At 44.8% G+C, this 17,346-nt stretch overlaps 1 protein-coding gene across 7 annotated transcripts; it reads left to right on the top strand.

Moving 5' to 3' along the window:
- Positions 1-937: 937 nt before the first annotated feature.
- Positions 938-15,378, top strand: LOC310666545 (RNA-binding protein 4B-like). 7 transcript variants are annotated; one of them, XM_083417479.1, is made up of 4 exons: positions 938-1,059; positions 6,217-6,639; positions 11,618-12,275; positions 14,809-15,378. In XM_083417479.1, exons 2-3 carry the CDS (start codon positions 6,228-6,230, stop codon positions 12,265-12,267), a joined length of 1,062 nt encoding a protein of 353 aa, XP_083273605.1. In that variant the 5' UTR covers positions 938-1,059; positions 6,217-6,227; the 3' UTR covers positions 12,268-12,275; positions 14,809-15,378. The 7 variants fall into 7 exon arrangements, with proteins under 7 accessions (XP_083273605.1, XP_083273611.1, XP_083273606.1 ...); XM_083417480.1 differs by having other exon boundaries at positions 975-1,054; XM_083417482.1 differs by having other exon boundaries at positions 1,008-1,059; positions 6,192-6,639.
- The last annotated feature ends 1,968 nt before the right edge of the window (positions 15,379-17,346 follow it).

Below are 17,346 nucleotides of genomic sequence, written 5' to 3'. Positions count from 1 at the left end.
CAGACACCCTATGGAGAACCCCCACAATCAGGGCTATTTTTGGTGATACTACTCAGTGTTCTCATTTCATCCTCACGGTGACCCTGGGAGGTAGGTTAGGCTGAGAGATGGTGACACAGTGAGCTTCATGACTGAATGGCGACTCAAAGCCTGGTTATTGTCCAACACTAACCATTACGCCACACTAGCTCTCAGATAATTTTCAGGAGTCTTCCCGAGTCCTACCAGGCAATGTTAGGGATTGAACCTGGGACATTTTGCATTGCATAGCATGTACTATACCATTCGATATGAAGCTCCCACTGGGTGACTTTGGGCCAGTCCTCCTTGCTTGGCCTCGCCTACCTCACAGGGTTGTTGTGAGAATAACATGGAGAGAGGGGAGCCTGGAACAGAATAAAGTAAGTGGGGTAACAGCGTTAATCACGGATAGATGGGAAAACATTAATAAAGGTACTCCGAGGCTCCTTTCCCCACCCTATTTTCAGGGACTCCTTCCCAAAAGTACTTTCTATCCCTTCTCATCCTCGCTGTGAGCCCCTCTGGGACACCAACCCCGCCTTTTCGTGGTATCACCAGAGGGGGGGGGGACTTCCCACATCTACGAGCCTACCATTCAGCAACATACACTCGGCGGCCCCCACCTCCCAACTGGGCACCCCCACGCTCCTGAAAATGGTACGACCCTTCGCTCTCGGACGACGCGACTCGTCATTGAGAACGAAGGATCAGCCGACGTAGGCGGGGGAAGAGGAGAAAGCTGGGCGTGGGCGCGCCAAGGGGCGAAAATTTCCCCCCTGTTCCTCGTCGTCGACGTCAGATGCTAGGAACCAACCCACATGGCTGCCTTTTCAAAGAGGGCTCTCATTGGCTAGACTTCCTTGATAGACTCTGGCCCGTGCCCACTCACCACGCGCGGCGGTTCCTCGTGGGACCAATTACGGTACAGCGGAGCGCGGGTTAGGGGGTTCGGAGGGCGGGTGAGAAGCTTTTCCGTTGTCTCTGCCGCCATTTTGTGCCGTGGGCTGCCGCCGCCGCTGCTGCTGCTGCTAAGGCAAGGTAACGAGGTGCAATTCTGGGCGGTTGGCTGTAAAGTGTAAAGCGGGGTTGGGTGGATTTAAATAATACTGCTAATATAATTGGTAATAATTGTTATGTTATTGACATTAATTAATTCCTCCTCGCCTTATTCTTCTGTTATATATCGATACTTTAATATCTAGCATTTTTTAATTATATGCCACCCGATAACCAACTTCTCCAGGTGGCGTATACGAAAACAGCGAAGTACGATAACATACAATACTAGCAGTTATTTTTTAGAAAGCAGTATGTGGTCAATATGAACCCTTTCAGTTTTATCCCAATTGATGTTGACACGTTGTTAGATTAAATACTGTAATGTAAACTTAATAAGATCTTAATATTATCCATAACGTGCTATATATTGTTAGCACATTGTGTTTATACCCTTAACAATAAGCATATTCCAGTGTTAACGTTCATTTCTATCAAATAATGAAGAAAGTATTACGTTACGTGCGCTATTGTTGTTGCTGTTGTGTTTCTTGCCTACCCCTGGCCAGACAGTCCCAGGGTGGAATTGCAGCATTTAAAAAACATGAGACAGTAAAACAGCTCTATCATCCGTAACCCCGCCAAAATAATTCCACACAGCGCATTACTCAAAAGACTAGGATATAGAGGTGTGTCTTCAGCAGCGGATGGAAGCTGTAAAGACATGGTGTCTGTTGTGGAGAAGGAGTTAACTGTTCTTGGGGGCATCCCTGAGAGGGCACTCTCGTGAGCTGTAAGAAGTTCTTCAGGTGGCTTACAAAATAATGGTTTTGTTAGCATTATTGTTGTTGCAGTTTATTATTATCTTTGCATCAGTGTCACTGTGTACACGTAAATTTACAAAGTCTTAAGTGTAAAGAGAGAGGGCAGGGGGTCTGTGTCCCAATAAGTTTATTATTAAAATGTATACCCTATCTTTCAATTAAATTAACAAGGCGGGGTATGGATCTTTGCAAACAGTAAATAGATTTGGGGGCTGAAATCACCCCCTTCTCATTTTACTTATGACACTTCAGCTAGTGTGGTAAAGTTGTGTGGGGGGGGGGGGAGAAAAGCAATTAAGTCATTGTGTGACAAAAATACTTTATTTGCTTTCTAGTATCCTGTTTAGCTTACCTCATTTGAAAGTGAGATACGTAAAGGTTCTTGCTAAACTGAAGTATTGTGCTTTTGCACCATCTTCTGAGTGAAATCCAATTTAATTTCAATGAGTTTTTGTGGCAGAGTACAATGGATATGTGCTACTTTTATTCTTGGGATTAAATGTTATGTATTACATTCCTCTCATGGTAATAAATGGGGTAGAGGGGGGTCTGCTTCTGATTGGGACGGTGACAGGAGCAATGGGTTAAAGGCTGAGGCCCTGGTCTCCCTGTCAAATGTTCTGATGGAGGGGGCACTAGGCCAATTTGCTGCTGAGCATCCTCTCTCAGTCCATGGAGGTGATGGGGCCCACTGGTTCTCAGGAGGACCTTTGATCAGTGAAATGGACTAGCTACTGGTTTGAACATAAGTGGCACAAGTCTCTCATGGAACATGGCCAAGCAAAGGTAAGAGTGTATGTTCACACCTACCATGTGGTGGTGATGGCTTATTACTTTGCCACCATGGCATCCTCACATAGCCATTTAGCAGAGCTCAAGGTTTCCCACCCCTCGTGAGGGGGAACTATGGTTATCACTTGCTGTGAGAGATTTGCAAGGCACTTTTAATACAAAATCATTTGTATTTGGTCTGACATGGACTGCATATTTCTGCAGGTCAAGGGGAAGTCTCTGGCAGTGTCAAGGTTGGATAAATGGGATCAATTTCAGCTGTTGTGACCCAATGACCTGGTAAAGATACTTGAAGGGGTTTGGCCTACCACCTGCAATCTTAACCCTTTGCTCATCCTGGCTTATAAAATCTAGTTGAAAGGGATTGACTGGGTGAATCCCAGCAGTGGTGAATACTTCATTTAGGGAGCATTGTGCTGCTTTGAAGGAGAGTGCAACCCCTCCTGAAGAAGCCTTCCTTAGACCGAGAAATCTGATACCCACTTTTGGGAGCAAGGCAATTGAGAAGGTAATAGCTGTTCAACTTCAGGTGTGCTTGGAAGAAGCATGTTATCATGGCCTATTTCAGTCAACTGCCTGGTTTGGGCACAGAGACAGCTTTGGTTGCCCTTATTGATTATTTGAATTGGGAGAGGGATGGGAGTGTGTATGACTCTGTTGATTGTCACTTAACAGCTTTTGATATACTTAGCTCTGGTGTCCTACTGGGCCGCTTTCGTAAATTGGGAATTGGAGGCAGTGTTGTGCAATGGTAGTTCATCTACTCTGGGTACCAGATTCAGAGAATAGCTTTTTGAGATTCCTGCTTGTCCCCATAGTAATTGCGCTGTTCAGCTTTGTAGGGGGTCCATCCTGTCTGCCATGCTGTTTAACATCTATGTGAAGCTGTTGGGTACCAGCTTCACATAGCTGGTGAAGGGGATGTGGGATGAGTTGGCATCAATATGCTGATGATGCCTTCTTGCATTGGAATCAGAAGGTTTTTGGGTGCGAATTGATTGCCTGGAAGTGGTGGAGGGTGGGGGGCAGGCACTGAGCTGAAAGTATGGAGATTCTGTGGCTTTTTGGTCCTATATTCAGGAAGTGGGTTCACACCTTATTCTGGAGAGGTTGCACTCCCATTAAAAGATCATATATGTAGACTCTAGTAGCCACATTGTCACGGAGTGTCTGTTACTAGCTACTTTTGGTTTACCAGCTATGGCCTTTCTTTGACTGAGATAGAGTGGCTACAGTAACCCATGATTTGGTAATTTCCAAACCAACTACAGTACTGCAATGCACTCTACATGGGGCTATCATGCCATAGGGGTTTCAGTGATGGTTGAAACCATTCTTGTTTCCTTTGGGTAGTGGCAGAAGAGTAAATGTATTTTTATCATATCAGAAATGTGTGTGTTAGTTTTAGTTGTATATTTTTTTAATTTTATTTTTTATTTCTGTTGATGTGACCCATACCCTACAACCTTTGGGTGAAGGGCAGGGTATAAATCTCAATAATAAATAAAACTTCCCCTCAGCCCACACTACTGTCACAATTCAGTTTCCACCCCACACACCGACTATTTCATTAAAAACAACTATGCAATACTAAACCAATGTCACATCTAGTTTTGCCCTAAACTAAACTCGTGCTGGATGCACACCATACATTTAAAGCAGTTGGGGTCTCCCAAACAATCCTGGGGACTATAATTTACCCCTCATTGAACAATTCCCTGTACCCCAACAATCTACAGTTCCCAAGATTCCTTAGGAGAGCTTGTGTGCTTTAAAAGCACAGTGCATATGCAGCCCATATTTAGGCTCCGGTCTTATTGAACTCAAAAGCTTGTTTCTATAGAGCCATGCAAAGGACTGCATTGTTAACTTGCTATCTAAATTAGAAAATGAGAGGACGGTGAGGTAAGCAGGTAGCAAAAGCAATTAAATGCATGTACTTGCATTTTTGTTTGTTTGCTTGTTTCAGAAGTTTATATGCCATCTTTCCACTCCCTCAATAGAGCGCTTGGTGGCTTGCAATATATATGAAATAAGAGTCCTAACAATACATTTTTTAAAAAAACACACCTTAAAAGAGCATGAAAAGAGATGCAGTGTCAATCTTGGTTATAATTGCAGTGGTGAGAGTGGGGGGATGTAATCCAAAGGCCCTGAGGAGAGACTGGTTTTTTGAAAAGGAATTTATTTGAAGGTAGAGAGCTGTGCACTTCAAGAGGGTGTGGCACAAATCCACAAAGCAGCACCAACACAAGGAGCTCCAATTCAGTAGCAGATATTGAATAAACCAACCCAGCCTTAATCCCCAAAGGTTAGGAGAGATGCTGCTTTGTGGAAGGTAATTCCAGAGGGATGTACCTCACAAAAGATGTTCTGATCTTCTGCTATAGCAACAATCTGCTGCCCAGAAATTCTGTAGGGGAAGCTTTTCTTGCATGAAGTGAATGTAAAATAGTCACTTTCTAAATTTTTCTATGCCAAGCCGCTGTTAAAGGCACAGATAAAGGGCCTGAAAAAAGAGAGTGGGAATGACAACGCTTATGATAGGTTAGAGAGGTTTTGTTACAACCAAGCAGTATACAGTAATACCTTGGAAGTTGAACAGAATCCGTTCCGGAAGTCCGCTCAACTTCCAAAATGTTTGAAAACAAAATTGCAGCTTCTGATTGGCTGCAGGAAACTCCTGCAGCCAATCAGAAGCCGCGGAAGCCCCATCGGACATTCGGATTCCAAAAGACCGTTCGCAAACTGGAACAATCACTTCCAGGTTTTGCGGCATTTGGGAGCCAAAATGTCTGAGTTATGGGGCTTTTGGTATCCAAGGTACGACTGTATAAATAAATGTTGCAGCGTGTGGGCGGAATGCATCTTTGGATTTGTATGCAGAGGCCTGCTTTTACAGAGACTTTAAACATAATTAAGACATTATTGTGAGCTGCTTTGAATATCTGAATGCTTAAGAGGTGAATATAAATCTATTGAATAAGTGAATCTTCCTAGAAAATCAGTTTGTGGTAAATAGGATAGATCACTTGCTTTGGATAGATAGGAAATCCAGGTTTAGATCCTTCAGTTATTATTACTCGAAAAGTTTATATTCTTCCTTCCAAAGGAGCTCAGGGAAGCAAGTACATAAGCCTAATAACAATATTTCTAAAAACAGGCAGTTCATCTGCTGCATGGAGAAAGAGGGGGGTTGTGCCTGCGCACTGCTATCCACACACATAAGAGAAGAACTTCTGAAAAGGAGAGTCTGCCTGAAGTACCTGTGACTTAGAGCCCTGATCACACCGGTTTGCAAACCATGGGAAGGCCACTTACCTAGAGTCTGCTTCTCTGTTCACCCCCCACCGTATGGGGGTAGAGCCATAGTAGTGAGGCCCTTCTCAACAAGATTATGATCTCTTGGAAGATAGCACTTGAAGGGGGCTTGTGAAATTCATTAGACACTCTTGATCTTGATGTAAGGAATTGTTCTTTGACTAGTGAATACCGGTTTGGTTCTCTTTCTTTGCGTAAGTGTCTTAATACTGTTTGTCTTCATTCATTGAAACGCAGCCTCTTTCTTGTCCCCCACGCTCAGCATTAGCCACCATGGTGAAACTTTTTATTGGCAATCTTCCTCGGGAGGCCACGGAGCAGGAGATCCGCTCCCTTTTTGAGCAGTACGGACGGGTTCTGGAATGCGACATCATCAAGAACTACGGCTTTGTGCACATTGAGGACAAGACGGCAGCCGAGGATGCCATCCGCAACCTGCACCATTACAAGCTGCACGGGGTGTGCATCAACGTGGAGGCCAGTAAGAACAAGAGCAAGGCTTCCACCAAACTGCACGTAGGCAACATCAGCCCCGGCTGCACCAACCTGGAGCTGCGAACCAAGTTTGAGGAGTATGGGCCGGTGCTTGAATGCGACATTGTTAAGGATTACGCGTTTGTGCACATGGAGAGAGCAGAGGATGCCGTGGAGGCCATCAGGGGCCTTGACAACACAGAATTCCAAGGTGGGAAAGGGGGAGCCAGGTGGGCTAGGAACAGGAAGGAAAAAGAGCCGTGTATGGGTTCGCCTCTCCCATGGGGGCTGACAAGAGTGCCAAACTATTCCAGCCATGTTCAGCAGATAGGAGGGCTGTCCGCTGGCTAGATTTTAATATTTGATTATTTGATTAGTCTGGCTTCTAACCAATGATTTTCTTAAATAGATTCAATTTAAATACATGTACATTCTTGGCAAAAGGCCTTGTTTGAGGATTTGAAAGTGGGTACTTTATTTTCTGTGTGAGAAATTTAATGAACCAAAGCTCACTGCTTTCTGAAAAGGAAGGCCTCCTCAATACATTTGCATCCAAATTTGTATATGCCACTTGTAGAGCCAGAACAATTTCAAATACATGTTTTCAACCAGTAAATTTAATGAAATCCAGAAAGATGCCTTAAAAATTGATTTTAGCTGAACAGCCAGCGTATTAGAAGAAAAACTTTCAATGTATCCTCCCACCCCAAAAGAAGTTTTCTAACTTTAAATTTAAATTTAAAAATGACTTTAAATTTCTCGTACATCCAGTTCTGAACAGCAATGAAAAAGCCTCCAGGTCTTTCAGAGTTCCCAGGTCTCTGCTTCTTGTTAGCCCTACTAGTTATGTGGTGTTTGTGGATGTTCAGTGTGTATTTAAAGTTTTAGTTAGTTGGTTATTGATTGAATTGCTATAAGCATGCAGCACTGATGACTGAAGATCGGCTCAAATCCATGCGACATGGAGCCTGCCCACCACCTAATCAGCCTTTTGACCTTGTGCAATCTAGGGCACAATCCTACCCTTCCTCCTCACTCAGCTTCCTTACCTACCTGTCAATTTCCTTTCAGCAAGTAGATCCTTTTTAAAAACAAGAACTGCCTCTCTTCTTCCCGCCTCTATAGCCATCAATCACTTAAGCCCATGCTTCCCAGCCCACTGCCTGCTCTGTTCCTATTCCTTCAGCCAGTTTACTTTTACACTTCCTGTGTTTTCTACTTCCAGGCCTTCTTAACTGATCCCCCCCCCCCGCCCTTTCCCTTTATTGCTGACAGCACATGGCTTCTCCTTCCCAAGGCCTGCATGACCTTTTACTTCTCTCTTAGAAACTGCAGTATTTATCAACATTCTGTTGCTAACAGCTTCCTGCCGAGCAGTTAGAATGTCATTGTTAGATCCAAGACAACATAGCAAATCTGATGGCTAGGGGCAGGCAGCAAAGACTGATTTTTTTAGCTTGTTCTAGTAATCTACTATTTCTATTCTAGTAATTTATTTCTTTTCTTTCTTTCTTTTTTACTTCCACTTTTTGGGGGTTTGGAGAGGGATATATACCTAATTTTGAGAATGTTGAACATCTGAGTTGTACTTTAGTTGATTACTAAAACTCTTCAGTACAGTGTTTGCAAAAATGTGTTAACAAAATAAATTTCTCCAATCTGGAGCTTTTTTTGGGTGGGGGAAGAAATCCAACCATCCACGTCAATTTTTGCTGAGGTTGATACCTTCCAGGTGAGAATTGCATGATAATATGTTAAAGTACTCTTTCTTCCAACAAAACAGCAACAACCAAAATGTACAATTAAAATGCACAGTTTTTTTCATTTTCCTTTTAATATGTCTGGAAAGTGGTTAGAATCTAGCTATATCATGTTGATAGGTAAGATGTAACTGTATATAAAGTTAGATGTCTCTAGGGAGTGGTCAAGGCAAGGAATTGGTAGGGTTGTAAGTAATGTGAGCAAAGGCCTGGTTCATTTGAAATTGTTTGGCTGAGCTGTGTTCATGGCAGGGAGAAGCCTGTATAGAGTTAAGACAGGGATAAACATGTGCTGAAATAAGCCATAATATTTATTACCTATTAAGCACCCATACAGATAAGGCAAGCCTCCACCTTTGCAGTCTCTGTTGCTTCAGCATCTTAGGAGTTGCAGACCAATGACCATTATGTGTTTGCTTGTTTCATCTCCCAATCTGGCAGTATTAAGCCACACTTTGAGGTGAGAAATTCCTACTTGCAGTCCTTTTGGCTCCAAGGAGTACCCATATAGTAGTTGTATATAGTCTTGGATTTGGTGTTGAAGACTTTATACAATTAACTTGGCAGCGAAGTGTGTTTCTCTGTGCCAAGGTGCTTCACTCATACTCCCTGAAGACTGCGAGGCTAGTAACAGTGATTGTTTATGAATTCCAGGAGATAACTAAGTAGCAGCAAAAAAGGTACAAATTGCCTGAACCAGAAGGGATTTTTGCAAACACAGCTGATCATCCAAAGATGAGAGAAGCTTTGCTGTTGTTCCTTCTTCAGTGGTGTTACTCAGTTAAAAGTGGGGTTTGGTGAGCAGTGCCTGTCCTGTTCATGCAGCTTTTAAGGCACAGGATCCCATCTGCTGCTTATTTGGAGTTGTGGGTTGACATGCAATGGAGCATAAATCCCAAAAGGTGATTGTGCAACCTGATCCATTGGACAAAAGTGGGCAAGAAGGATAACTTAGGAAGGTGAGCCACATATACTCCCAGGCAGAGTTAGAAACTAAGATATATAAGCTAATCACCAAATGGGACCTTAAACCTAGGTAACGGTCGCCACAACAGAATGTCTAGGTACCATTCCCCCCCCCCCCCCCGTGGAATTTTTATTGGTTACTCATTTCATTTCTACACCACTTTATATTTTAAAGAAAAACATTCAAAGCAGTTTACAACACATTACAACATCAGATAAAGCAATCCAGAACAGAACAAATTGAGGCTTCAAGGAAAATATTTCAGATCCTTTTCTGAGTGACATTTTGCTTTTCCCATATTTATTTACCTACTTAATTTATATAGCTGCCCCACTCTAGGAAGTCAGTGTGGTGTACTGGTTAGAGTGTTGGACTAGGGCCTGGGAGATCAGGGTTCAAACCCCCACTTAGTTCTGAAGCTCACTGGGTAACCTTGGGCCTGTCCCAGCCTCTTAGCCTACCTCACAGGGTTGATGTAGGGATTAACTGAGGATGGGGGTGAACCATGTGCACCTTGGAGGAAAAGGTGGGATACAAATGCAACAAATAAGCTCTTCTGCTTACCTGCTTAAGATAGCTGGAGGGGCCAGCCAGATGGAGAGGTCAGTTGCCAACCTGGCATCCAGAAATCTCCACGTGGTCGCAGTTGGACCCACACCAGTTGCAAAGGGCACCTGGGAAATTTCAAACACTACTCTCAGGATGACCTGGCCTCTTTCCATCAGGAGGTAGGTTTTATCCAGGGGTTGTTGTCTAGGAGCAAAAGCAGCTGCTAAACTGTGCATGAAAACCCCAGGCACAAAAAGGTTCCCTTCCTCTCCACTATCTTAACAAGATGCGGGGGGGGGGTATTGAGATTCCCCTGTTTCGGGGGGGGGGTGTTGGAATAAAGGAGAGCTGAAAAGGAGCAGTGGTCTTGGGACAAGCTTGTAGGGGGCTTCATACGTAAGAATTGCCCTGCTGTGTCAGACCAGTACCCTGTTTCCTGTAGTGACCATCCAGATGCCTGAGCCCTTTCCCACTCATGCTTCCTCGTGACTGGTATTCAGACTGCCACTACAGGTATCAGATAGCCATTGTTAGTAGCCTTTTGGATGCATGTGGCAGAAATCAGCTGGGTTGAACATTAAACCTTTTCACTGCTGAAATATGAGGGCACGGTCTGTAAACAGTTGCCCTCAATTAAAAGGTGGACTAGGCTAGCTTAGTGAGCAACACCTGCCCTGCATTGCTGGGTGGATGCTATCAGCCACTGTGCATGGTAAGACCACAAGGCTGAAGGATTGCTGTATTGCGGAGGATTGAACTAGGTTGCCCTCATGGCCCCTTCCAGTTCTCATGGCAGGTGGCAGCAGAAAGAAAAGACTTGGCTGGCCTTGTAAGAACTGGCTGGCCGTGCTATGTTTGGCTGTGTGCCAAGTGTAAATCTTTCATTTGTGGTGCATGTCTGGTTCTGGTCTGGCTTGAGGAAATGGGTGGTCTTCGGTTATGACTTCCTTAAGGGGTCACTGTCCTCCTCCCTGATGCCCTGCAACCTCTCTGGCTTCCATTTAGTTGCTGTGCTAGTGGTTACTCTGGGCACGAAAAGGTCTGTCTGTGATAGGCCAGGAATAGAGACAGGGCCATAGTCAGGGATCTCAATTAACTGCATGTCTTGAAAGCTCAGGAAGCCTTATCCTGCAAGATCCATCTGAGCAGAATGAATAGATTACATTTGATTCATTATATGCAAGTTTTATTGGTGTCAGGGTCAGGGAAGTGCTGTTGCCTTTGGAAAATGGAGGGGCAAGGAATTGTGGATCAAGAATGTAAGGATTAATTCAGTGTGAAACCAGAGTTGGAACTTTCTTCATATCCTTTTAGAACCTTTAGCATACATTGCTATGCCCCTATAAGCATTTCATCGCCTCATAAGGGTCACAAATGTTATTTTAAAACAAAATAACAGCAACAGTTTTTTCTGGAGTGTTCAGGACCACATAATGGGATATTGTATGTTTCCCGATGCAGCCATGCAGTAAGCTAGCTAAGTAAGCTAGCAAAGTTTTTGAACCTAAGCCTCCTGGGTCTGCTGGCTCATTGGGGCTTTACCATAACATTCTGCAGGCCTGCCAAAATATTTTTGTGTTGCTGCAGCCAGAACCATGTTTGGGGATTGAATGAAATAGTTCACATTCCTAAGCAGGCTGGAACAACTCTGCTGCTGCTGTATGCTCTGCTCCTCAGGTAAATTGGTGGGCTATTCCAAGTCAGAAGGTGCAGGATTCCACTTTCCCTGCCGCCAGGGACAACTGGTCCCAGAAACACTTTTTTATTTTGCCTCTTGTACTGTTAGCTGTGCAGGCTGGGCCAGCTGGTTGTCGTGACATAAACAAGCAAACAAACCTGACCTGCTGTGCTTTTGCTTTGAACTGTTTTTAACAAATCTTTATAGCTGCCCTTCTTGCGTCTGTTTCTTCAAGGCAAACGAATGCGCGTGCAGTTGTCCACCAGCCGTCTCAGGACCGCACCCGGGATGGGAGACAAGAGTGGCTGCTACCGGTGTGGGAAGGAGGGTCACTGGTCTAAAGAGTGCCCGGTAGATCGCACGGGGCAAGTGCCCGAGTTGACCGAAACTTATAGCGAGCAATACGGAATGGTGCGCACCCCCTACCCTACGGGCTATGGGGACCCCGTGTATTATGATGACCCTTACGGAATGGTGGACTACTATAAACGGTATCGCGCGAGGTCCGCCGCGGCGTATGGGGCTTCTGCATACGACGCTTATGCGGAGCAGACCATGGCCCAGTATTCCCAGTACGCCCAGTACTCACAAGCCACGGCCATGGCCAATCGCCTCTCCACTGCCTTAGAGCCCTACGAGAGGGCCTTGCTGCCTGCCTCGGGAACTGCAGCAGCAGTAGCTGCTGCGGCGGCAGCCGCGACTTCCTCATTTTACACCCGGGATAGAAGCCCCCTGCGTCGCTCGGCAGCTGCGGCTTCCACCGTCGGAGACGTGTACGGATACGAGCGTGTTCAGCTTTCTCCCGTTCCGCGATCATCCCTCTACGATGTCCAGCGGTTCGGGCGGGATGCAGGCGCGGACAGGTTGCGATACTCCGCGTATTGAGTCTGGAGGTGAGAGCGTTTTTTTCCTGAGTCGCTTGGAGGAGGGGGATGGCACATTAGCATGGCTGGTGAGACTTGGGAAAATGGTCTGCTGTGTCTTGAGGGATACCTTCTGGTATCTGCTGTGCTCTGGATTGCAAAGCTGCTGGCAGCAGCATAGGCCTAGCACTTAGGATCTCTGAGGCAACCTGGAGCAAGCGATGCAGCTGGGTGTGGGAGGTGTAGTTTGGACCACTGTCACCAGCCCAGCAATAGAGGGAGGAGAAGCGAGCTGTCCTTGAGGGTTTTGCTGCATAGCTGGACTGTGAGTATTTTCCTCTGGGAAGAATAGGCTCCACTCTCCTGCTCTTAAAATCTGGCCCAGTCTGTCAATTTCTTGCTCTCCAGCCCAAGTGCTTCGGTTTTTTCCCCCGCTGTTGCCCTTGACCTTGCACCTTTGCCATCTGCTCACAAGGCTGCCAGCATCCCCCTTGCATATGTAGCTTGGTATGCACTATAGAGGCTGGGGCTGAGGTGTAGCAGTCACTCTGGCTTGCAGTGGCCTTTGGACAACGCTGCTCTGAAATAACCAGCAAGTCTTTAAGCATCCAGAAAATTCCCCAGCTTCATCTCTGAGCTGTGTGCTGGGAGGGTCATTCGCAGAGGGCCTGTGAATTTTCAAAGATGACAGCTTGTCAAAGGTGCAGTTTCAACATCTCCTTACACAAGATTAGCCATGCTGAATCAGACCAAGATCTGCCTAGACCAGCCTTCTCCTTACAGCAGTGGCTAATTAGGTATGTCCCCAGCTGGGCATAAAGTTGAGCTTGTCTACTCCAGCATTCATTCAGAGTTGTCCTGCTCAATTCATGGAGGTGGCCATTGAGAAGATATCCTCCTTTATGAATTTGTCTGATTCTTTTTAAAAGCCACAATTCAGTAGCCATCACCCCATCTTCTGATAGTAAATTTCTTCAGTTAATCATGCATTATATGAGGGAATACTCTGATTTTCTCTATCCTAAACCCATTGGCAGGTATACCTGAGTCCTAGCAGTATGAGAGAGGGTGAATAATTTTCTTTCCACTTTCCCCCCATGTGGTTCATTATTTTATAAACCTCTCTCCATCCATCCCATTTGTCTTCTTTCTAAAACAAAAACTAAAAGCCTTATATTATAATGAAAGCACCACACCCTTGATATCTTAATTGCTTCCTTCCTGTATTTCTTCCAGCTGTGTGATGCCCTTTGAGAGATAGGACAATATGCAGCATTATAAAATGTTACCATACCACAGATGCATATTATTACACTTGTAATTCTGTTTGCAATCTCACCCTAATAATTCCCCATATTGAGGGATTTTTCTTCCTCCCCTTTTTCTAACTGCAACATTTTTATTGAGCACACACACACACACACACAAATACACAACAGCTCCCTATTCGGGTAGTCAGCATGCATTCATCTGGAAGTTAGGTTGAATTGTGTGCAGTTGACAGGGGAACGAGGAGTCCCATAGGTGTGTTTTACTTGCAACCAACTGCAATAACAGCAAATGCCACCATTTGCTGTTTGTAGGGTATCTATGTCCCCAGTGCACAGTAGGATAGCCTGAGGCTCCTCGGCAGTGTCAGAATAGATGGGCAATTCACATGCAAGCTAGGGTTTAACTACGGTTGACATAGGCTGTATCACTGGTAGAACTTGTGCTTTGAATGCAGAAGGTCCCAGGCGCAGTCTCCCCCCAAAGGATTAAGTAACAGGTGTTGGAGAAACCCATTTTCTCAGTGAAGCTGCTGCCAGTTGGAGTAGACAACATAAAACTAGATGGAGAAGTAATCTGAATTGGAGTAAGGCAGCTTGCTCAGTGAAGAGACCACAGCTCACTGGTAGAGCTCTGCATTCAGAAGGTCTCGGGTTCAGTACCTTTCATCTCGTGTTAAAAGGATCCCTGGTTGTGGAAAAAGGACCTCTGCTTGGGAGGCAGTATCAGTCACTGGTCTGAGCTGAGAGGAGGCACTCTTAGTCCTGCTTCAGTGTGGATTGCAAATGCCAACAAATGAAGCATTGCCTCAAAAGTGGTTGCCCCAATGTGCATTTTAACTAGTTGCTTACATTTCAGGAAATCTGTAACTAAAATGAGCACACTGAGAATTTCCTATAAATAGGGAGGTTCTTTTGCTTTTCAAAATAAATATTCACATTAATTGGGGTTGCGGGGACCATTGTTCCCTTAAACTGCTCGTCCTGTATTATGGCTCCCAGCCAAAGTAAACCGCTGAGGAATATGCTGATAATTATCTTTCCAGAGCTATTTGTGACATAGTTACAATTCTGAGTTCTCTTTCTCTTTCTATCCCTGATGCCTGTTCCTTCCACCAGCCTCACATACAGCTTTCTTGACATTCAGAAGTTTGGGTAGGTACTCACGCACCATCCTTAGAAGTGAAGATCTTTGTGTTGGAATCCTGTGCGACGTGGTCCTGGGTTCCCTCTAGGCACTCTAGGCAGAGATCCACCTTTGAGCCTTCAAATGAATTGTGTCTTTTATTTTTCAGGTAGGCTATTTGAGGGCTGGACGTCGGGTTCCTGTGGTACATCCGCGACAAAACTGTGCCAGGCTTCACGATGTGTCAATTTGTGTTTAGCATGGTCTCACTAATGGACATCTTGTGTCTCTTCAAAGTTTAGTGACAACTAACTTCCCTTAAAAAACAAAAACAAAAATAGAACACATTTCCCAAGGATTTTTTGCGGGGATGGGGGAGGGAGGTGTTGTGGGGAGTTCAGCAATAACTGACATTGCACCCCCCTGCCTAGACCTGGATTTTAAGTTTAGGGTGGTCCTGGGTGGAACAGGAGGCAAGCTCTTCTCCTTCTGGAGCCTACTTTAAGCCACAGCCTTCCCTCCCAGCTCAGTTTCTGTCTCCCTATTTGTGGCTTAATTTTGGAAGTGAATAATCAGTACTCCCCCCTTTTTTTTTCTTGTTTGTTTTGTCATATTTGGTATTTTCCTGAGTTTATTCCCTCCTGTGGAGTCCTTCTTATACTGATAATTAACCTGTGACTTTTGTTCTCTGAAGTTTGACAAAACTTTTTCTCCAGTAAAATAAAACATTTGTAACAGATGCCTGAGAGTTTTTGTCTGCTGTACTAAAAGACAAAACGATAACATAAAGCAGTTGTAAAGCCCCTATGATATCTGTAAAATTGAAATGGGACAGTGTAGCTATTTAGGCACCTGATGAGCACACATTCCCTCTGCTACAGGCCAGCTGCAAAGTTCAGCCCCCAGCAAAACTGAAGGTTGATTTCTTTTTGCTCTCCTGAGTTAGGCTATTTCACTTCATTGTACAGCAGGATGTCTAAATGTCTTATTTATTGCTCCATTTGTCAGTTGCACAAGAACTATCATCTGAGGCCTAGGGAGATCAATCCCATCTGCTGTTTCTTCCCAGCAGGAATTGGTTGGTCTGAAGTGAGCATCATTTCGTAATTCCATACATTTCCCTCTCCCCCGCACCCACAAGCCCATACGTGCATATTACTACAGCCCATAAAACAAAGGCTGAGTTAACCATATGGCCAAAAAGTTGCTTTGTGATGGTTAACATAGAGGTACAGCCTCTTGAGTTAATACAGACAGTCCTTAGTACTGAGTTGCTTACCCCTGTTTGAGCCTAAAATTGCAAATGTGTGTGGGAGGATATCCCTATCTCTCGTGGGGACCACCCTTCTCACATTCTAGCTGCCACTTGTTCACTTGAAAGAAACCCTGCTGTGATGTCAAATAGCAACCGCAAGGTGCTGCAAGGTGTGAGATTTAGTGATCTCTACATGCATGTTCCGCCACTATCCCATTTTCCAGTTGCCTCATGCTAAGGGTTGGTTACAGTGCAATCCTAACCATGTCTACTCAAAACACAGTGGGGCTCACTCCCGGGTAAGCAGGACTAGGTTTGTAGTCTTTGCTGAGATACAGCACAAGTTGGGGGCCAAAGGCTTTATGTAGCTTGCTTTTGATGATGGATTAGAAGAGAGCTTACATCATGTAGGTGTTCTGAGAGGCACCTCCAAGCAACAAGGGACAGCAAAGCAGAAAGGGTGGAGCACTGGTCTTGCTTATACTACAAGCCACATTTGGACCCAGAAAGCAACTTTCCTTGAAGTCAAACTGGACCTTTTCCTATTGTGCTTCCCCAGCTGCTTGTTCTGAGTCACCTACCAGAGGTTTTATTCTGCTGGCATCTCAACTGTTTTCTCATAGAATCATAGAACTGTAGAGTTGGAAGGGACCCTAAGGATAATCTAGTCTAACCTCCTGCAATGCAGGAATATGCAGCTGTCCCTTATGGGGATCAAGCTGCAACCTTGGTGTTATCAGCACTATGCTGTAACCAACGGAGCTATCTTTTGGGTGTCAATGATAAACTTCTATCTGGTACACAGATTGATCTGTGCAGTAGTGCAAAGTGCTCATGACATACCCTTTCCTCTTCTTACCAGCAACTTTGGCCTGTGATTTTGTCAGCCTTCATTTGCAACAATTGAAACAGTAGTTGATAGAAGGATCAGCAGGCATTTATTCAACCACCAAACTGGCCACCAATACTGAATATTTAAGCCTTAAGGCATTTATACACCACACCCATCATCACCTGGTGGGGGCTGAGGCTGATGGAAGTTGTAATCCAAAATTTCTACAGGGCAATAGGGTGCAGTAAGCTGTACTGCTTTTCAGGCAGACCTCACAAAGCTATTTATCTGTTCTTAAACCGGTATACCACCCTTCATCCAAAGATCTCGGGGCAGTTCACAGCATAAAAAGACACAAACAAGAACGAAAGCAAAACAAAACAACACCACACACCCCCATACACATTTAAAAGTACATAGAAAGTTAATTGGCCAAAGGCTTGATTGAAGAGATGTTTTTGCCTGGTGCCTAAAGGTGTATAATGAAGGTGCCAGGCAAGCCTCCCTGGGGAGAGCATGCCACAAATGGGGAAGCACTGCAGAAAAGGTCCACTCTCATGTTACCAACCTGCAGACCTCTCCTGGAATCCATTTGCAATAGCCAGAGAAGACTGAAGAGG

This window comes from Podarcis tiliguerta (assembly GCF_965153285.1).
Source record: "Podarcis tiliguerta genome assembly, chromosome: 16".
Lineage (NCBI taxonomy): Eukaryota > Metazoa > Chordata > Lepidosauria > Squamata > Lacertidae > Podarcis > Podarcis tiliguerta.
This window is presented reverse-complemented; position numbering and strand designations above follow the sequence as displayed.

Excerpts from the sequence above, each read along its gene's own strand:
- LOC310666545 (XM_083417479.1), top strand. The coding sequence starts at position 6,228 with ATGGTGAAACTTTTTATTGGCAATCTTCCTCGGGAGGCCACGGAGCAG. Across the intron at positions 6,640-11,617 it reads TGACAACACAGAATTCCAAG|GCAAACGAATGCGCGTGCAG; the intron begins GTGGGAAAGGGG and ends TGTTTCTTCAAG.